This window comes from Mycteria americana, chromosome 5, assembly GCF_035582795.1.
Source record: "Mycteria americana isolate JAX WOST 10 ecotype Jacksonville Zoo and Gardens chromosome 5, USCA_MyAme_1.0, whole genome shotgun sequence".
In the NCBI taxonomy this organism is placed as follows: domain Eukaryota; kingdom Metazoa; phylum Chordata; class Aves; order Ciconiiformes; family Ciconiidae; genus Mycteria; species Mycteria americana.
In genome coordinates, this window is record NC_134369.1 from 514052 (window position 1) to 534915 (window position 20864).

The window sequence follows — 20864 nt, forward strand, 5'->3', positions numbered from 1 at the left end:
GCTGCATAAGCTTCAGAGTAAGTGTATTAACCTGTCAGTCTGTGTACTCGGAGCAGCTGCCCGGTCACAGGGGATGGGGTGCGAGGTGCTATCAGAACACCGAACCTTGGAGCTTCTTTTAATTCCTGAAAGCTTGTTTGGGAGCAACAGCTGTTTAACACAACCCACAGAAAGACATTGGTCTCTTTAGCGAAAGGTTTTATTGGTGTTACCCCTACAGCAGGATTGATACAGTCCCAAACAATCCAGCATTGCAACTGCTGCCGTTAAGATTACAGAGCCCGTACCTGAAATGTTCACAAGACCTTTCTGTGCTGCTCTAAGGCTATTTTGGGAAGGATGTGTTATGCTTGAATGGCACTCTTGGGGCTGAGAGTCTGGTGATGCTAACCACAATCCCATGCTGGGGTTGCTGCCGAGTGAAGGGATGCTCAGAGAGCACTGGGTAGGTGTAGCAGTTCCCGCTTACGTTGCAGGGATGAGATGGTACGCCATCCGTGCTTGGCCTCCCCTCCCTACCCCCCGTGGCCTGGGAGAAGGCATGCCCTGAACTCTCACAGCTCAGCACGTACCTCTCTGGGGCGGCCCCGAGGAACAGGCAGACAAGTCTGTTATTTGAGCTTCCTCCACTGCATGCTAAATAGGAGATGATTAAAATGTAAAAAGATGGTATTTGCCAGACAGCCATTCAGCTGAACGCAGAGATAGAGCCATCTGTTCTCTGTGCGCGATTTCGTCTGGACTGGGCATGCCTTCCTCCCCCCGGTCTTGCGAAATGGCAGGGATGGGAAGCTTCCATTGGGTCGAGTTTTGCCTCTACACCACTCCTCCCCCCATGCCCGAGTGCCTGGAGTCTGGGACAGAAAGGAATTAAGGGGAAAAGTTTGCTGTCGGTCCTGCGTGAGATGATCCCCGGCAGGATCTCGTCCGGGTGGAACGCAGAAGTCTTCCTCGCTATTCCTTGTGGAGGCACCACACCAAGGTCTGGCCCACGCCTGTCATGCTCACCACCCGGTAACCGCAGCTCTCCAGCTTGTTCAAGACTATCCGCGGTGCGTCGTTCACGTAGTACTCCCAGCTGCGAGCAGGAAAGAGGAGAAGAAATAAAATGAGGTGGAGAAGGAAGAGACAAGAATTTCCTTGCAGAAGTGACTCTGCCTCACTGCTAAACAGATACAAGGCACTGCAACGACCACGTCTCGCACCCGTCTCGCATAACCTCGGTTAACCGGATGGGGAAGGCCAAACCTCACAGCTACCAAACCAAGGAGGAAGCCTGTCCCAAATGGAAGGGTCACGTTAAACTGAAATGTGGTTTGGGGACCGGTTGTCCAAAGCCACGTGCTGCTCGGTTAACTGGGCTGAAACTGCAGCAGAGAGGGTTCAGGAGTGTTCACAGCTGGGAATTCATGGAGAAAGAGGATAATCTCTGCAAAGCAGGGAAGAACGATTCCGGTGTTTCTAAGGAATGAAAAGCCACTGTTTTGCCGATGTCAGCGCATGTCTGTAAATTGGGTGTTTTTGAGAGCCTGCGCTTGAAATCTGGGGCTTGGGAAAAAATGCTGCCTTCAGCCAAGTATTAAGCCTTTGAAAAACCAGAAGTCATCGTCCTCACCAGAGCTGCCAAATAAGGTGGAGCACAGGCTCCTCTCTAGCCCGGCAGCTCAGAGCGGTTGCATGCAGTGGATGTCCAGGAACTGACGCTTGGATCTTTGTCCAGCTTGTGTTGCTCTGTGCTCTCTGCTGGCTCTGTGCATTTGGGGCAGAAGCTGTCCTTCCCCCCGCCCCATCCCTGAGCCCGCTGCTCCGCAGAAGACTGAGGGCTGCGAGACTGCTCCCGCCGTACAGAAAGCAGACGGGGGTGGCCGAGTGGCAGAGTAGGGCAATACAGACACAAAACGGGCTGAATTAGGTGGGGACGTAGCAGAGCTGAAAGGGCAAGTACAGCCTTCAGTGCTGGCGTTGGCAGCCTTCCTGCTCCTTTAACGCCGTCTTTTTGGATGCGGTATTTATTCGAGCAGATGGGATAAGCTTCATACCAGTTTAGCTCTTAGATGACTCACTGTGCCAGATAAGCTGATAATGATGGGCTACAGGATCACTGGGGATCTTGTTTGGGCACCTTAACAAAGACTCTCCTGATTTTCATACTAGTAACAATAAAAAAAGACCCAAAAGCATTTCCAAAGTTGCTCTTGCTAAGATTGCAAAACATTAATGGAGTGGTGAGTGCTTTTAGGGCATGAAATAACACCAAGATGTGAAAGCTTTTTTTCAGTTTCTCAAGACAGACTGTACTTTGCTATAATTATAGATGGGGTGTAAAGATAATATGTATTATTATAAGTGTCTTTGAACTTAATGCTTTCTCGAAGAGGCTTGCCACATACCCATCAGATTCACATGTTGGAGATGGTAAATATTATTCCCATTATGCAGAGGAAGGAGCTGAGGCAGGGATTGTTTGTTGTTTGTAGGAACCTAAAATGTGTTTGTTATTTGTAGGAACCTATTTGCAGGAACTCCTCTCTCCTGAGGGGAGACCTTACTGCTCTCTACAACTGCCTGAAAGGAGGGTGTAGAGAGGTGGGGTCGGTCTCTTCTCCCAGGTAACAAGTGATAGGACAAGAGGAAATGGCCTCAAGTTGCGCCAGGGGAGGTTTAGACTGGATATGAGGAAAAATTTCTTTACTGAAAGGGTGGTCAAGCATTGGACCAGGCTGCCCAGAGAGGTGGTGGAGTCACTGTCCCTGGAGGAGTTCAAAAAACGTGTAGACGTGGCACTTCGGGACATGGCTTAGTAGGCATGGAGGTGTTGGGCTGACGGTTGGACTGGATGATCCTAGAGGTCTTTTCCAACCTGCCTGATTCTATGATTCTAAAAAACTGAGTGGCTGAGCTAAAAGCAGAAGGAAAGCCAAGTTGCCCAGGGCTTTAAACAACTCCGTATTGAGCGAAACAAAAGATCGCACACAGTGCGTATCAAGTACGCCGCCACCTCTGCGTGCAACCGGTCTGAATCGGGACGGAGTGGCTGGGAACATCTGCAAAGCCTTTCCTCCCAGCTAAATGCCAGCAGGGAACAGAAAAGTCACCCGAGATCGGAGAGGGCTTCTGCACCCGCGCGTGGTTCAGTACGTGACCCCAGCCGGCCTGCCTGCCGGATGTGCCGAAACCAGAGAGCCCGGAGGAGCGTGCGTGGGGATGGGACTGAGCTGGGGCAGGAGCGTCCTCCACACGCAGCTATGTTAGCGGTGGAGCAGACAACCTCCTCGTGATTCCTGCCCGGCTGTCCTTTTAGCTTCCTCGAGGACGGGTTTGACTATGCCCTGGGGAACAGCTAAATGAAAGTATCGGCAGGCGCCTCAGACCTCAGCTCCCCAAATTTGACAGAGAGGCATCGGCTTTCCTTTCAGACCAAACAGTGCTGACGGCCTTTATAATTACAGGAGGGGCCGGGGACGGTGCCCAGCAGTCATCCACACGTGCGCGTCCACGGGGGTGGACCCGGAAGAATCCCCTTTTCCGCAGCAGCCGAGGGTCAGGCTTTTGATCCTCGGCCCCGCGCTGGCTACCAGAAACGCGCGGGCTGGGCCAGAGCCCGGCTCCCCCCTTGCCAAAGCCCAGATGCCCCCGGGTTCTGCCGCCGCACGTCGGGTAGGAGAGCGACGGTGCGCGCCCGCGTGCCGGCGGCAGATCGAACTTAACGATGTGCCTTTGCAGCAGTGCAGAGCTGCCTAACAGGATCAGTGCTCTCCCTTATTAGAGGCAATTAAGTACTTCATCTCTATATTACAGTGCCCCAGCAGGTCCACACTGCTTAGACCTTTTCTTTCAGGCTCCCTCCAAGGTCACGTTTAAGGTTTTGGAGCCCACGGTGCTACGGGAAGGGCAAGATTTGCAGCGTCCTATGGCCGGGCTTACTGCTAGGGAAGCCTTGCAGTCAGGTGGATGGAAAATCCTGCTCAGCCCAGGTGCAAATACAGGAGCTCTCGTCCCTGCTCGGGATTCGGGGCAGAGAGGCGGCTGGGGCTCACCCCGCTGGCATGCCGCCGTGCCTCTCGGGGTGTCAGCAGCCACATTCCAGCCAGGTTATCTTCTCCACCCCCTGTTGCTCAAGCGCAAAAGGGGAAGATGCAGCGGAGTTACCCCGGGTATAACACCAGCCACGCCAGGGAGCAGGTGGGGCGAGAGGGAGCTCAAAATGCTCCAGGCCACAGGCTGGGAAGAAAGGTGGTGATCCAGCAGGGAGATCCCAGAGACAGCTCAGATCCCTTCTCCCAAACAAGCAAAATGTGGCACTCCGCTTCCTTACGACGCCGATCTCCTCCCTGGCTGCTGGGGCAGAGGCCGCGGAGGCATTTTATCTTTCTTTGCCTCTCTTTTCCACCCGAATCCGAGGGATCCTTGCCCCTCTCTCAGGAGCCAGCAGCACTCCTTCCCTCTTGAAGCCTCTTCTTTTTCTCCCCCCGCGGGTCTCCCTTCTCTCATTGCATAACTCCCTGCCTGCTCCCGGGCTCGGCGTGGCAGGCAGCAGCACGAAGCTGACGCTGCTGCCGATCTCCTGCCCACCCACGGCGCTGGGAACGGCAGCGCGGAGACGGCTCAGCCCAGCAAAGCCACCCAGAGCCGCTCGGCAGGGGATGAGCGGCGGGGGGCCGAGATCAGCCTTCCTGCCGGTGCGGGGAGCTGGCAGCGGCCTGAGTTTGCATTCGGAAGGGTTTCTCTTTAACGGGGGGTCTTCGGGGGTTTTTTTAATCATCTCCTCTTTCTTTAAAATCTCCCACCCCATTCAGGTTTTTAATGCTGCAGAAGTTGAGGACTCAGACCTCGATGTTCACCGAGTAGGTGGGTTTTCCCAGCTCCGCCGATGGAAGTTTGAGAACATACTGGGACCGAGAGGCCCTTCTGTTTCACGCCTGGTTCTCCTCCTACTCCTCCTCTGCGCCACGGCGCCAGTGGGCAAGCTTCAGCAGAAATCTAACCGCTCCTCTCTGTTGTTTTAATTTGCATTTGGGGCTTTGTTTTGCTTTGGGTTGGGTTTTTTTTTTTCCCCTGGAGAAAAAACAAGTGAGATATCAAGTGGGGAAAAACGAAAAAAAAAAGTGGGCCACGATGTAAAGAACATACTGGTACCATCTCCGAGTTGCACTTTGATGAAGGCTGGTGTCGAACTCGGTGTGGGCAGAGAGAGAGGCGGGGACATGGCGAAGCATCGAATATATAGGGCTCGGGAACACGCAGGCTAATGGGTTGGAGTCGGGGGGACGCGATGGGAAGCAGCTCCCACCCGGGGGCTCAGCAGCCCACGGAAAAGCTTCAGGAGCCGTCGGGAGGGGCCGGGGCGGCCGCTCGCTAGCGGGGAGAAACCGCAAGCTGCCCTAGAGAGCGGGACGGGACGGGACAGACGGCGGATGAGCGTGTTGGGTGGCTGGGCACCAAAAAAGGCCACAGCCAGAGCAAGGCTGCGAGAGGAGGGATGGGCACCGTTTGCTTCCGAGCATCTCAGGGCTGGAAAGGATAATAAGACAGAGGAGGTGTGTCTTTAAGGATTAAGGGTGGGATAAAGGCAGATAAAGTTACGCAGAACGATTCAAATGCTCACTGTGCCTGTTTTATTTCAGCCAGGGCGCGCGTCAGGTAACAGCCAGAAGCATCCCAAGCGTGTAAGGGGTAAGGAGAGGGGGGGAGGTGGGTCAGGTGCTAAAATGGGGTCAGAGCAAGAAGAAAAGAACAAACTAAATGAAACAGGCAGCGTTTCCTTGGGTGAGCATTGACAGGCGGGGGCAAGGACGCGCGCGTGCCCTTTCAGCATCAAACTAGTCCCGGGATTAAATGTGCAGCTGGAAGGTGCCGTGGTGAATACCAGGAGTGAAAACGTTCCCAGTTTTCCTGGGAAAATAAGGAGAGGGGAGAGCCTGGAACGTCGCCGAGGAGGACTTACAAGTGGTTTCCCAGCACGTTCCTCTTCGTGGCCCCCAGGAAGCTCATCAGGCCGGGATCCGAATGCTCGTCTCCCACCATGGTGGGGCCGACCTCCTGCAGGGAAAGGCAGCAGAGCGGGTGAGCGACGGGCGGCAGCACGGCCACCCCCCGCCCCGCTCCCCGGGACAGCTCCAGTAAGGGCTTTACTGGGAAGGGATTATTGGGAGCCCCCTGCCCGTCCCAGGAGAGGACCTTGGCGGCTTTGCTCCTGGAGGGCCACCTACTGGCTGAGCTCACGGTGGCTCTGGTCCTCGGGGATCCACCCCGGGACGGCCGTGGGACAGCACCGAGGTGCTACTCACAGCCTCATCGTGCAAAACCAGCACATCTGGGTGTTCTACCGTGACATGAGCATCCCCAGGCCAGTTAGGGACCGGTTGCCCGTCCTGGTAGAAGACAGCCCTGGGAATGGCTCCACGAACTCGGAAGGGTGAGAAGATGGATGTGAGAAGGTGCCATGGAGCGACTGGGGCAGATGAGCACCCATGGGACGACAAGGGACAGTCACGCTCCCTCGGAAGCAGCAGGAGACCGGAGGAGCTGCGGGGAGGCAGTCAGAGACGTGACTCACCTCACCAGAGCCATCAGGTGGGCTTCCCACCCGTCACCTGGGGGGACGGGGCCATTTCTGCACAGTGCTCCCAAAGGGTTATTTTATGAGATATTCCCGGGCTGGAGGCTTTCCAGAGCGAAGTAGCAGGGCACAGCAGATAACGACAGTGCCAACGTGACCTCCACAATGACCGCCCGCTCCCAACCCGCCCCCGGCACGGCGGGGAGCAGCCGGGGAGGGCAGCACCCAGCCGCCCTGCAACAGCGAGGCTGGAAGAGCCAGAAAGCGCAGCCTTGAACCCTGCCCGTAGCTACGAGGGCTGGGGAGCGGCAGAGACCTGGCACACAGCTCCCTTGCGGGCCCCACAACCCAGCCCTCCTTGCTCAGCGCTGTGGGGGTGCTAAGACGCTCCGTGCTCCAAAACCGACCCCTGCACCCTCCGGGCTACCCCTGAAAATAGCAAGTTTTAATTGATTTTAATAGGTGGAGCAATTGTTTGCTTTTAAATCTCCTCCACGCTACTTATGAAAAGTTTGCAAGTGAAAACTGTTCTTGCAAGGGATGTCCCCCTTCCACTGGCAAACCTACGTCCCCCTCTTATCCACGCTTTATAATCCGCAGAGGGCCGCTCAACCCTCAATAACCTCAGAAATATTTTAAGTATCACCCAGACCCTTTTTGACCCCTTTCTTCTCTCTCACCCCTTGGAGAAAGCAAAGCCCAGGGACAGGACGAGGGTCCCTGAGCCTCCAGCGGAGGCTGCACGCGGAGGTTCGCAGGCTGCGTGCTCCGCCGTCGTGGTGTGGAGCCCTCGGTCCCGGGAGCAAGCGCAGCAGGATGGGAAACCGCGCACCCTGACCCACGGTGAGTTTAGCAACGAAGCGGCCAGGCAGCTCGATGGCAGAGAAAGCAGGGAATTTCTCCTTGGCTGGGAGAGCTGAGATAACCAGTCTGGGGAAAGCGGACGGGTGAGGACTGAACGCAGCAGAGAGGGTAAAATCCTCCCTGACAGCATCCATCTACAAACCGGCGCTGGCAAATTGCGTGTAAATCATGAGCCTCAATCAGATCCTAACTAGAAGCGCTTACGCAGCGCCGCTAATCAAACAGGTCAGCGAGCTGTGCAAACACGCAGGCACGCTCCGCTGCCTGGAGCGCTGGAAAAGACAGAAACCGAAGCAGAGAACGAGCCTTCTCTGCTCGCTGCTCCCCACGCAGCCCTCCCGCCCGCAGCCCGGCTCCCCGTAGCCCACGGGAGACGTGCCACAGGAGGGAGCGACTCGTCCCTGCCCCAGCCACTGCCGGGAAAAAGCAGCCAAGTCATCCGCAAGCAAAAAAGCAACCAAAAAGCAACCAAATCACCCCCTGCCGGGCCAGGACGGGCTGTTTCCAGCCGCGGCGCAATGCCAAGTTTCAGGCTGGAAATGTTTGCTTTGCCCTGCTAAAGAGCAGAGTTTCCAAAGTCTCCGGGGGGGAACGTGCTAAGCTACGATAGCCCAGTCCGCCCTGTTGCGTGCCTTGCCCTGCGGTCCCATAAACCCCAGCCATGCGGCGCTTTCTGTGTCTCGGTCCATAATCAACTTGTACGATGTACAACTTAACCAACTTGTAGGATGCCAAAGTATCACCGCAAACGGACGCTTCGGTGCCGCAGCATCCCCACACGTCCCCGCTCCCAATTCCCTGCTCACTTGGTTTGAGCTGTGTGGGACAGGACATCCTCAACGACAGCAGCAGCGTCTGTCACCAAACTCCTGCCAGCTTGTCGATTTGCTTTTTTTTCACCGTTACCCCCTTCCTATCGCCAAAGGACGCCGCCATATTTCGGCTTTCAGCCGCCTAGTTCCCCTTTGCGCTGGGAGGAGGAGAAAACCCCAGACAAAGACAGGGCTATCTGCTCTTGCAGCCCTGGCGGGACGCGCCAGCTGACGGGGGTCAGCAGCAACTGCTCTGCGGCCTGCGGAGGCCGCGATGGCGAGGCGGTACCGGTTCCTTCGGGTCGGTACACGAGAGTGACGGGCTGCGCTCAGCCCGGCTCTCGGCCAGGGATCCCCGCCGCTGCTCGGGCTGCTGCGCGACGGCCCCGCTGCCGCGATGCCCTTCCCCTCGGCTACGGCTGCGTTTTCCACCGCGGAACGGCTACCGAGGGAGGAGGGAAGGGAAGCCTACGGGGAGGGCGCGGGGCCGGAGACCGCTGTCTTCGGCGTTCACGGGATCCCGCAACAAGTCGCCCCAGTTACGCTCCCTGCTGCTCAGGAGGGGAAGGTCGGAGGGGAAAGGAGCGGGGTACGGGCACCCGAGGGCCCTGCTCCCCGCCCGCCCCCGCCAGCACCGACGGGACGGGGCGAAGGGCGGCGCGGGGCCGGCGGTGCGCGGCGCGGCCGTGCCGGGGCCCCCCCCAGACCGCGGGGCATCGCCCCCCGAGCCCCGCTCCCGCCCGGCAGCAGCCGCAGCCCGGCCCGGGACAGCGGCCGGAGGCGGCGGTGCCCGCTGGGCGGGGGCCGAGCCTCTCCCGCCGCCCGCGGCGGTCCCCGCCCGGCCCGGCGGCGGCCGCGCCCCCCGGCCGCTCCCCCGGCCCCGGCCGCTCCGGCTGCCCCGCTCGGGGCCGGGGCGGCGGCGGCGCGGACTCACCATGCGGATCTGCGTGCTGATGAGCAGGTACGGCATCCTCCGCGCCCGCGGCCGCCTGCGCGCCCCGGGGGGCCGTGCCCGGGGGCGGCCCCGAGCGTCGCCTCCCGCCCCGCCCCGCCCCGGGCAGCGCGGGCCGGGCCGCCCCGTCTGCGGGGGCTCCGGGGCTGGGGCGGACCCCGAGGGGTCAAGGGGGGGCGGGGGGGTAACCCCGGGGGTCCGCCGGGGCCGCGGCGGGGGACAGCCCCGCGGGGCACCGCCCGTGTCCCCCAGGGAGCTCGGCTCTGCCCGCCCGGCAGGGGATGGACGGGGAGATGGAGGACAGGGAGATGAGGACAGGAGGTGATGGATGGGGAAACAGAGGACAGGAGGTGATGGACAGGGAGATGAGGACAGGAGGTGATGGATGAGGAGATGGAGGACAGGGAGATGAGGACAGGAGGTGATGGATGGGGAAACAGAGGACAGGAGGTGATGGACAGGGAGATGAGGACAGGAGGTGATGGACGGGGAGATGAGGACAGGAGGTGATGGACAGGGAGGTGTTGGACCAGGAGATGATGGACTGGGAGACAGTGAGCAGCGAGGCAATGAACAAGGAGACGATGGACAGGGAGATGAAGGGCCAGGAGGCAGTGAACAGGGAAACGATGGACAGGGAGACGAAGGACCGGGAAATGAGGACGGGGAGATGATGGACCAGGAGCCAGGCAGGTGGGGAGCCCTGGACGCTGCAGCGCATCCCCGGTACCACCCGGGGGTCCTTTCCAAGCATTCCCCTGGAGCAGGGTGTTTGGCACAACCAGCACATTGGGGGAAAAGTCCCTTTTTCTTCGGGCTGTTGAGCTTTTATCTGCAAACACGGGGGTTTAAATCCCTTCAAAATTTGAGGAGAAGCTCATTTCCTGAGACCGGGACAGACAGAGGCGCTTCCTCTGTAGGTGCTGATGGAGTAGCTCCCCTCAACACCCACCCTAGCAGTTTGAAAACTTTATATAAAGCAAATATTATTTCCATAAATAGCAAATAACAGTTCCCTAGCCTCAAAACTTGAACAGAAACCTCTCCGTGCAGCTCGCCAGAAATGATTAACAAGCCTTAATCAATTCCTAATTTTGCTAATAATCTTCAGAAATAAACGGCTGCAGGAGGAAGCAGAAGAAGGATGTTCCCGTGCCGAAGAGCCGGGGCTGCGCTGTGCCGTGTCCTTCCTGCGTGACCTGGGGCCGGTTTCTCTGCCTGCCCCGAGTTACTGATTAACTCCAACAGGGAGAAAATTCACATTTCTGCTCGCTAGGCTAAAGGAAACGCTCCGACAAAGCCAAACCTTGCTAACCATTATTATTAACACTATTATTAATATGTTTATTATTATTAACATGTTTGTTGGGGTTGGCATGATACAGGAAAATAACCAACAGAGGTTGATGGTATCATCTTCCTAAAATGTGCCCCCAATATCCCAATATATGCATTTCGAGCTGTATGTGGGATACCTCACTCCATTTAGATCCTTTCCACCCTAAGGAGGGTATTCCCTAAATCCCCGCTGCCAGAACAGTCCGAATGTTTACCCATAACTCTTATTTTCCACTGTAAACTTGCCGTTGGCTTCTAGTGCGACAAATGAACACGTTCGTGCCTCTGTTGCCCAATTAATGAAAGGGAAATGCTGCCTCCTGCGCATCGCACCTGGGTCGCGTTTGATTTCGACAGGAGTCCCAAAAGCCATAACCCCTTTGGACCGCGACCGGGCGGTCTCACTGCGAGCGTGGTCCCACAGTTGCCGTCCCGCCGGCCGCAGAAGATAATACAGATATGAAATCCAGAACCTTCGGTCTATCCACAAATTAAAGAAAAAAATAGGCAGGGTCCTCGCTGCGTGGCAGACTGCCCAGCTCTCCCTCTCGCTAGTTGGGCTGGCTCATACACCGCTCTTTCTTGGGGGGGGGGAATAAGAGAGGAAAATGAAAACAGAGCCTGCACACGATATTTCAGTATTTAATTTCCTGATGAGATACCGAAATCTGGGAGACAGCCCGAGCGCTCAGCCCTGCAGTGGCGTGAGAGCGAGCTATAAAATACAGTGCAATGTATCTCGGCGGTGCCATTCATCATCCGAAAGCAACTTATTACTCTTTGGCACTGGCTCCGACCGGTCTGCTTACAGCCCTCGTCGGACATGGAGAGAAACAGGGGCCGGTGGGAGCTGCCGGCTTCGAATCTCCCCCAATAATTCAGATAAAAGAAAGCAAAAGGTTATTTGGCTCTGCCAGAAATCATCACCCCGTTACCCACGCTTACAAGAGGCAAGTGGCAAATGAAGAGCTTTGTATTTCCTCTTCTGACAGCAGCGGCTTTTTCTAATTAACACCCTCTTCTTCCTGCAGCACCCAATTACATTTAATCCTGCCCAGAATATTACTGGTTGGATGGAGGGCAGCACCTCAGGACAAGCAAGGTGCTGATCGCTGTGTCTGGCTGCAAGGAGAAATCCCCACGAGGCTGTATTATAAAGGCTGTATTATAAAGGTTGTATTATAAAGGCTGTATTATAAAGGCTGTATTATAAAGGTTGTATTATAAAGGTTGTATTACATGTATTATATACCATTATAAATGGTATCGTTCGTTATCTGAGGCTGCTGCCGAGAAGCTCTGTACTTGGGACACACTGATAAAGGAATATGTTTAATCCATCTTTTTAGCTAGTCGTGAATACGCTGCAGAGGGTGTTAAAGGAATCACTGGTTTTCTTTTGGCTGTTCCAGAAAAAGACATTCCTAGTTTCAATAATCCTGGCAGAAGCACTTTCTTACAGCCCCCGGGTTTGGGGGATCACACCAGAAATGTAACCGGCCCGCACGTTCACTGCATTTACCGCAGAACGGAGAAATTCAAACCCCGAAGGCGCGGGCTGATTATCGGGCCATCCCTATCTTCTTCGCCTTACACACAGTCTTATTTCCACCTAAAATATCGCAATCTCCACCCAAGAACCGGCAGCTCTTTACATCCCCTGTACTACGACAAGTCCTATGAATGGTTTGCTCACTAAAATAACCGTTTTCCACTCCCGCTGCGTCACTCGGCAGCTTTGGGCTTTCCTGAACACCTTTTTCTTGTGCATTTGTCCCCTGCTCCTGGAAGCTGCCAAACCCCCAGCCAGCCAAGAGGGAGGTTTGGGACATTCCCCGTTTCGCTGTGGTCCCGTCGCTGCTCCCGCAGCGGGGCTGCATCCTTCGGGGCGCGTTTCCAGTCCCGGAGCTGGCTGGCTGATGGGCCGAGCCACCTGCGAGCACCTCCGCTCGGGGGATGAGCCGCCCTCGCCGCATTTAAAGGGTTGCTATTCCAAGAGCATCGCGCTTCATGACAACTCGACGGGTATAAAAGTCATTGCCTTTCCTCTTAACAGCGTCCCCAGTTACTCCAGAAGTGGCTGACCCGCAGCACTGGGTCTTTGCAACCTGTCAGCTTCGATCCTGCTCCGGGGGATGAAGTTGCGGACTCGTTTATATGAGGAAGCAATGATTTTCATACCACGTTTTGATGCCACATGGGAGAAAGAAAGACTTTCCCCCATAGAGCTGAAGATAAAAAAACTCCGCAGCTCCCTTTTGCTTCTTGAGGAGCTTTGCTTCGTGCATCAGATGTGAGGCCACACAACATGGTCTCAGCATCTCATCCGGCACGCCTGCGGGAGACCTGCAGTAGCAAACAGGCCCGAGGTGTCTTTGTAAAACCGAATCACAAGGTTATTTTAGGAAAAGCAAAACACGGAGAGAAAAGACAATATCTTCAAGCAGTCTCTGTGGGTGTTCATTCTACTCAGAGCCCCACCCTGCTCCAGCGCTGCCCAAGGTGGCTCCGACAGCGGGTGCTCTGGCACGTGCAAGGATTTCAGACCAGAATCGATATTGTTCACAGCCGCTGCCCTGCCCCGTCCTGCCCCAACCAGCAATTTTGGCAGTGGTCTAGGATTTACCCCCCGCCTACAACCCCAGCAAAAAAAATTCAGGACGAAATGGGAAGGGACGATGTTGCCGCGTTACCCCCGCAGCAATCCCCGCTGCTGTTCCAGAACAGTTCGATGGCAATCATGAAAACGCCGGCGCAATGTGGGGGGTCGTTGGCGGGGCTGGCACCTTTGGGGGCAAAAAGATCATAACTGAACGTCAGATCCAACGGGGATTTCAGCTCCAGCTCCCCACCAGCGTGCGGTTGTTTTCTGCTGGTGTGAAGGGGTTAAAGCACCTATTCTTTCTGGAAATGATTTCTTTCGAAAAGCTTGTTTTTATGGCTTTCATTAGAGCGCAACGGGGAAGAACAACAATAAGGCCAGGCCGCGGTGTCACTCAGATACCATCTTTAATATCCGCGGGAGCGGGAGCTCGCGCTGCCCGCAGCGGCAGGGCTGTACGTCACAACCGCGCAAAGCAACCCGGCCTGCGCCCTCCGCGCCCACGCCGAGGGTTTGTCACCGCAGCCGTGTCCCTGTGGCCGTCGCTCGTCCGTCGGAGAGGACGGGGACAGGTCGCAAGGTGACGGCGGGTGAAGAGCCAGCGGCAGTTGCGGCGTTGCTCCCGATACCGCCGGAGCCAAAGCCCAGCGCCCCGCGGTCTCGGCACCGGGCGGAACCGCGGTGCCACAACCGCGGCGTCGCTCGCGGTGCGGTGCGGGCGTGGCAGCCGCTGCGCCGGTGCGGTGGGGGCTGTGGCGGTTTCGTGGGGCGGTGGTGACGTGGGGTGGCTGGGGAGGCCGCGGGGCAGCGCTGGCGGTTGTGTCGGGGTGCTGGGTGTGGAGCTGTAGGGAGTGGGGCGGGGGTAGGTGCAAGTGTAGGAGCACGTTTGGGTCCAGGTGCGGGTGCAGGTGTAGGTGCAGGTACAGGTGTAAGTATAGGTGTAGGTGCAGGTACAGAGGCAGGTGTAGGTGCAGGTACAGGTGTAAGTATAGGTGTAGGTGCAGGTACAGAGGCAGGTGTAGGTGCAGGTACAGGTGTAAGTATAGGTGTAGGTGCAGGTACAGAGGCAGGTGCAGGTACAGGTATAGGTGCACATGCAGGTGCAGGTGTTGGTGCAGGCGTAGGTGCAGGTACAGATGGAGATGCAGGTATAGGTGTAGGTGCAGGTATAGATGCAGGTGCAGGTACAGGTGGAGGTGCAGGTACAGGTATAGGTGCACATGTGGGTGCAGGTGTCGGTGCAGGTGTCGGTGTCAGTGCACATGCAGGTGCAGATGTAGGTGTCGGTGCCCATGCAGGTGCGGGTGTAGGCGTTGGTGCACATCAGGTGCAGGTGTCGGTGCCCATGCAGGTGCCGGTACGGCGGGCCTGGCCGGGCGCAGGTGCCGGTACGGGTGCAGGTGTACTCGGGCGGGGTGCGGCTGCGGGGGCAGGGGCACTCACTCACTCGGTGCAGGGGCACTCACTCACGGGTACCCACTCAGGGCGGGCGCGGCCCTCCCGGCCTCGCCGCCGCCACCCGGGGCCCGCCCTGGCGCCGGGCCCGCCCTCCGTCGCACCCGGCCCTCCGTCGCGCGGCGATGACGCCGCTGCACGCCATAGGGCGCCTGTCTGCCGCGTCACCCCCGCGCGCCGCCCGCAGCGGCAGGCGGACGGCGGCGGCCCGGGGCTCCCGCTCGGGGCGGCCATGGCGCGGCCCGGGCCCGGCCGGCTGGCGCTGGGGCTGGGGCTGGCGCTGGGCGCGGCGGCGGGCGCCGGCCTGGGCCTGCTCTGGGTGCTGCGGCGGCGCGGCGGGCGGCGGGGCGGCGAGCGGCGGGCGGAGGCCGCGGGGCGCCGGAGCCAGGGTAGGAGGGCACGGCCGGGCCGGCCAGCGGGGCGGTGGGCGCTGCGGCCCGTCCCTTCGTCCCGTCCCTTCGTCCCGTCCCTTCGTCCCGTCCCTTCGTCCCGTCCCTTCGTCCCGTCCCTTCGTCCCGTCCCGTCCCATCCTTCCCGTCCCCCGGCCGTCTGTCAGCGCTGCCCGAAGGGGAGGGAGCCCCCGGGGCAGGGAAGCGGCGCCCACCGGCCCTCCCGGCCGGGCGTGGGCCCCGAGCGCGTCCCGCCTGGCCGGGAAGATAAGCGCTGCCCGTGTTCCTGCACGTTTCTCTTAAAATTGATTTTAAAAAGGCCGTCTTCAGCTGGCAAAGCCTGGTGGCACCTCGATTCTAGGCTTGCCCTCGCGGTGTGTTTTTGAGAGCTGTTTTAAAGCTTTAAACGTAGGCGCTCGCTACCCAGCTCCGGCGGGGTTGGGATTTTGAGCTTTTAAAAATGCTGATTCAGGAACCTGAGCTTGCTTTTATTTATCCAAGTCTGTGCAAAATGCGGGGACAGAAAGTGAAACCGCGCTGGCTCAGGTTCTGAGCCGAGACCGGCAGCACAGAGGGCTGCGCGCGTACGAGGGCCGGGCGTTTCCCCTTGGTAACGTCCAGAGTTCAGTAGACTGGACTTCATTGATTGTGCTCATACTTTCGTTGTGTTCATACTTTCATTAAAAAATGAAATTACTTGCAGGGAAGAACTCTGACTTGAATGTCTTTACCGGGGTGTCCGAAGGCTTGTCTTTGCTGCCGTGTTGGGGCAGGAGTGGTCTGGGAACAGTGTTTCCATCTGCGATGTTGCAGAACCGGGTTTCGGACGCTTGTACCTTACTATCTTCCCGCCGCGCTGCATGCAGCGTACGCTGTCCAGGCACTGCGGCAGGGACGGGAGAGCGAGTACGCCCGCGTGGCGCTGACAGGCTGGTGGCTACTGCTGCCATAAATGTCTGCCCCTGGTTGCTGACCCTGTATCTGGGAAGGCATCGGTTCGTCCGGTTTCACAGGTCTTCACCCTGCACCAGCGGGTCCTGAGCGGACATAGGGAAAAAAGGAGACTCTGCCTGCGCCGCTGTGGTCACGGGAGCAGCGACAAGCGCTGCTGGGGTCGGGCAGGTGCTTCCACACAACACGCTGAGGTGCTGTACAGCCCTTCCTGAGAAAACAGCACAGCAAGCAGCGTACTTCTGAGAAGCAGAAGAAGAGGAGGGAAAAGATTACGTCTTCGTTTAAGAGAAATCTTTTTGTCTCTGCGGTTAGATGCGTTAACGCAGGGTACTCTGGAAGATAAGCCCTTCACTTCTGCAGATCTGGCTGCTTTTTTGCGAGTGATTCTCTTTTTTGTTGTTAATATAAAAAGAGTATTCTTTCTTCAATAATTGGCTTAGCTGGTAGTATGTTTATTTATAATATTTATGAGCTTTCAAGAAAACATATTTAAAATCTACAGATGTAAATTGTTCTTACCTGCTGGTTGATCGTGCTCTATCTGCAAAAAGATTTAAGGACCAGGCAGACTGGTAAAGGTTCTAGATAGTCACCACAAGGCAATGAGACATTTTGAGGACTGAACTGCTGTTTAAAGTATGATGTCTCCTCTCTGGGTTTCTGTGGGGTTGTTTTTCCTTGAATAAGAATAGAGGGGGGTTTTGTGGTGTGTGTTTTTTTTGGGTTTTTTTTGTTTTTTGGTTTTTTTTAAAGAATAGGTCTTTTTTGGGCCAAAATTAGCTTCCATTGTCCTTGCTCACTGTCACATGTTGTCTTGTAAGCTGGTTGCCTTCCTGGCTGATGGTCTCCCCGGGGTGATCAGAATTCGGGAGAAAAGCCGAGTGTAGTTTTTCATTGCGATGTTAATACAGAAGTGCGTAGAATAGGAATGAAATTAATTTGCAGTAAGGACTTTAAAAAAAGCGGCAGTTTCCTTATCTACAGTAGTCTTTGTGATATTCAGTATGGGTTTTGCTCTTTCTAAAGCAATTTTTACAGGGGGATTTTTACAGAAGTGTAGTTAAAAGAGCTTTATTTACCCCTAATTGCTATTGCAAATCTGTTAAGCGCGGCTAGATGCTGGTGTCAGAGAAGGGAGCAGTAAACCAGCTGAAGAACCCAAAACCTCAGGCCAGGTCAGGCAGCAATACTTGAGACCAAGCCTCACGTCCTCCATCCTCTGAAAACAAAATTGTACTCGGATTTCCCATGTGAAATCCTTTCCCATTTGCATCTAATGAACTTTTTCTCCTCTTGTTTTCTTTAAGTCGTGCCCAGAGTGCCGGTTCCTGTGGAGGCGGGAGATGCTGCTATGTACACACCTCTCCTGACACACGGCGAGCAGGTGGATGTGCTGGAGCGCCTTGACTTTGTGTTGAGAAACATTTCGGAGCTAAGAAGAGAAGTGGAGGAGCTACGAAACAGCCTGCGGCACTTAGCTGCAGAAATCGTTGGTGACGTCAGGTATCGACCCTGCCCCGTTCTGTCTTTTTCTCCTGTTGCACGTATTTACTCCATAGCCGTGATCGAGTATGTTAAATTTAAAATCCAAAAGTGGAAAAAGCGTCTGTGTAGCTTCCACTGGCATTACATCTTGACCTCCAGTGAGATTAATGTAAAAAACAATTGCATGTGTAGCCAGGGTTGGTTTTTTTTCTTACGGAGTATTAAGTAGTGGCGCTTGCTTCATGTGCTAGACTGGAACGGTTATTTGTTCTGTAAATGTTTGTCTCTTGCTACTACGGTTTTCTCTCTGATGGCTGCCAACTGTAGGTAACTTTCGATATAGAATAAAAGGTCCTCTGTTCCACAGGATGGTTCAGGATTCCTTGGTCTTTGTCATTGAGGAAGTCAGAGGAATGCGTGTGATGTGACTACCCCCTCGTATAGGGATTGCATATATGGATTGTATATGGACCAAGTCTATGGTCAGATTTGCTTTAACAGTAGAGTACGATGTTCGCCGTGTGGTAGCGGGATGTTTGTATAAGCAAGAGCAAGTGACCTTGTGAATTCTTTGGGTATAGAGCAAATGGGATAGAATGTGCTAGAAAGGAGAAGGGAAGTGAGATAGCAGCCATTTCACTATCAACTGTGCATTTGTTTCTCTTCTTGCCTTCCTCAAAGGTCCCATCTGGAAGAAACCCAGAAAGTAACTCGCCGGAGGCGGTTCCCGTTTCCTAGAGAAAGAAGTGATTCCACAGGCTCCAGTTCGATTTATTTCACAGCCAGCTCAGGAGCAGCCAATACGGACGATGGAGAAAGCGAAGGAGGGTAAGCAGAGCACCAGGTTACAAGCAGCTTTTACGGGCTTTGGTGCCCGATTACTTACGTCTGCGCAGTTTATAACATAAAGGAAGGGATTTTTTTCCCCACTAGGTGTTTGTCATCCTGTTTTTATTTTATTTTATTACGGTAAGTCTACTACTGCCAGGGCCAGACTGAGAGAAGTGCAATGATTCTGACTTGTAGAGAAAGGAGGGAAAGAAAAAAAAGTATAGTTTTTGAGGTTGTTTCTTTTAAGCAATAATTTGATTAGGGAACCTTGCAGGAAGAAGGGAAGTAGAAGCCCAGCCTGGGACTTGTTAGAGTTTATAAATAAAATTTCTGTAAAATAATATATTTTAGAAAGTCTGGAAAACTTGATAAAATTAAAAATATATTCCAGTTAACTAAAATGTCTTTGGCTAGGGTGTTTCTTACAGATTTTTCTCAGTGTGTCACGCTGATCAGTTGTGTTGCTTAAATTCTTAAAAACGGGTGAAAACTACAGTGTAGTTGAAGAACAACGGTAAGAATTACAATATAGATGCAAGTATTGTGGTATTAGATAGAAAACGAGGTCTACGGCATACATGTATGTGACTGCCGCCTTTCTGATGAAACGCTTCTCTTCCGTGCCTTAATCAGACGAATTCTATAGCTTTTGAGGTACGTGAGCGTGTTCTAAAACACGCAGCGCTGGTCGTACACCTTTTCCAAGGGACGTTGAAATGAAATGTAATTTAAAGAGAGAAGTTAGGACTCGATGATCTTAAAGGTCTTTTCCAACCTAAATGATTCTACTATTCTAAGTTAATTGTAGCACTGGGAGCAAGGCAGGCAGCATTTGGACACGGCGCGCTGTTCGGTAGCGGCTAAGCGACCAGTCAGCTGGTGCAAACTGACACTTGGTAGCGCGGGTTTGTAATCAGGGGACAAAGCGGCCATTACTGCAGCAGCCTCCTAGAACAAAGGACAGGGACCTGCAGGAAAGCAGGCTTTGCGAGTGCCGTAAAACCGTGTCCTTTTAGTATTTCATCTCTAGGAGCTGGAATTGGTGAAGCAGGAAAGAGCTGATGTGATCTCATTCACGTTATAGAACTGCTTCATTCATCTGAAGTGGGTGTTCATAGGAAAGCAAAATTAGGGAGCAAGTGATTCACGGTGGTGTAATAGGTAACAAGGCTGCATAACAAATTTTAAAACGATATAGTTGGTTCTGAAGACAAGGCCTTGCTATCTAGATAATAACAGATGCGTTGAGTCATCCGGGTGCCAATGTGTTCTGTAAAGCATGCTGAAAAGGATGGTCTTTTTCAACCGATGCCAGCCCTCGGTGTCATCTGATCTTTAGAAAATTAAGTCATGATAGAGGCCGACAACGATTCTAAGGTTCAGAGAAGGTTCATCCTCCTCAGGGGACCTCAGGTGAACTCTGGAGCAGGGATATATTTTGCTGCAGAACCTCATTACTTTATCGGGAACCTGGTGATGGTTGGAGGAGTTCTTATATTTTATTTAAAATCTCTAATTAGGTTTAATGACCAGTGTGGAGAATTAGTGGATAAGCAGCTCTCACCTGATTAAAAAAAAATTTGAATGGTATGTAGTTTCTCACTCTGGTATTTGTCCTATACAAATAGGTATAATATTAGTCTGTTCGGAACCAGCTGCCTTTCGTATGCAATATTGTCTTTTAGAGATGCAGATGCTAAAGTTTTCTAGTAGAAAATCGGGGTAGGAAATATAAATTTTGGAAAAGACGGTTTAAGCTTTTTAGCAGCCACTGGGAGGAAGAGTGAGACTGTTCTCAGCAGATAAATATCAGCTGTGTGTTCATTTCTGGCAATTGTATTCTTTTAATGAAATTCAGAAAGAAGAACTCGCATTTCAGCTTTATTTTGTGAACCACATGGACATAAGCATCTTCTCCGATTTCATATACAATTCACAAAAATAATCATGAGCTTTCAGGAGGCCAGAGGCCTTGGGCTGCTTAATTTCTCTGTATTGCTTTGGCACCGCGTTGGTCTTTTGGGCTTCTTTGCCTCCTCTTTCCATGTGCTTTTTTGTTCCAGATAGTATGTTTTCATTTTCGTTCAGGATGTGTGCTAGCCAGAGGCCTCAACATACTAAAGCATTTAAGAACTTTCCATCATCGTAAACTCGAGAAATCAGGCTGATAACATCTAAATCCCTTAATCTTTCTGAAAACTCTTGAGTTTATGAAGTTATACACGGTATTGCTTGTCTTTTTAAACTGGCAGCATCTTGTATGAGCTGTCTCGGAGAAAACACATTTTTGTGGTGGAGAAAAAGAGCGTATAGGGGCCATCCATTGCTGCCTCTTTTTAAAGACCGTATTGTGTTTCAGGAGCCTTCAACGGGGAAAGTGTTTTTCAGCCGAAGTACTGAAAGCTTTGCAGCTGCCAGTGAGATGTAGTGAGACCGTATCACAGCTGCGTAGCCCACAACTGTGCTGCATAGTACGTTAGGACAGGAAACAAGAGAATTTGAGGAGTTTGTGTTTAAGTACCGAAAATGAGGTAGTCTAGAGAACTAATAATATCAGTAATCTTAAGAAAATACCAAGAAATGAAGCTTTTAACTCAATCTGAAACAGAGCCGTGCCAGTGTC

General features: G+C 54.1%; 2 protein-coding genes across 5 annotated transcripts in view; one reads left to right on the forward strand and one right to left on the reverse strand.

Annotated features, from left to right (window-relative positions):
- Window positions 1-168: 168 nt before the first annotated feature.
- GCHFR (GTP cyclohydrolase I feedback regulator) lies at window positions 169-9292 on the reverse strand. 3 transcript variants are annotated; one of them, XM_075501738.1, is made up of 4 exons: window positions 8230-8495; window positions 6327-6525; window positions 5945-6039; window positions 1047-1078 (listed from the first exon to the last, which is right to left on the reverse strand). In XM_075501738.1, the coding sequence occupies exons 1-3, from the start codon at window positions 8255-8257 to the stop codon at window positions 5991-5993; spliced, it is 276 nt and encodes a 91-aa protein (XP_075357853.1). In that variant the 5' UTR covers window positions 8258-8495; the 3' UTR covers window positions 1047-1078; window positions 5945-5990. The 3 variants fall into 3 exon arrangements, with proteins under 3 accessions (XP_075357852.1, XP_075357854.1, XP_075357853.1); XM_075501739.1 differs by lacking the exons at window positions 6327-6525; window positions 8230-8495 and adding an exon at window positions 9170-9292 and having other exon boundaries at window positions 172-1078; XM_075501737.1 differs by lacking the exons at window positions 5945-6039; window positions 6327-6525; window positions 8230-8495 and adding an exon at window positions 9170-9278 and having other exon boundaries at window positions 169-1078.
- A 5459-nt stretch (window positions 9293-14751) lies between these two features.
- RMDN3 (regulator of microtubule dynamics 3) overlaps window positions 14752-20864 on the forward strand; it is a 42920-nt gene continuing 36807 nt past the window's right edge. For both annotated transcript variants that reach the window (XM_075501740.1, XM_075501741.1), the window contains exons 1-3: window positions 14752-14971; window positions 17233-17428; window positions 18092-18238. In XM_075501740.1, the coding sequence (XP_075357855.1) occupies window positions 14815-14971; window positions 17233-17428; window positions 18092-18238 (500 nt within the window). In that variant the 5' untranslated portion in view covers window positions 14752-14814. The remainder of the gene's footprint in view (window positions 14972-17232; window positions 17429-18091; window positions 18239-20864) is intronic.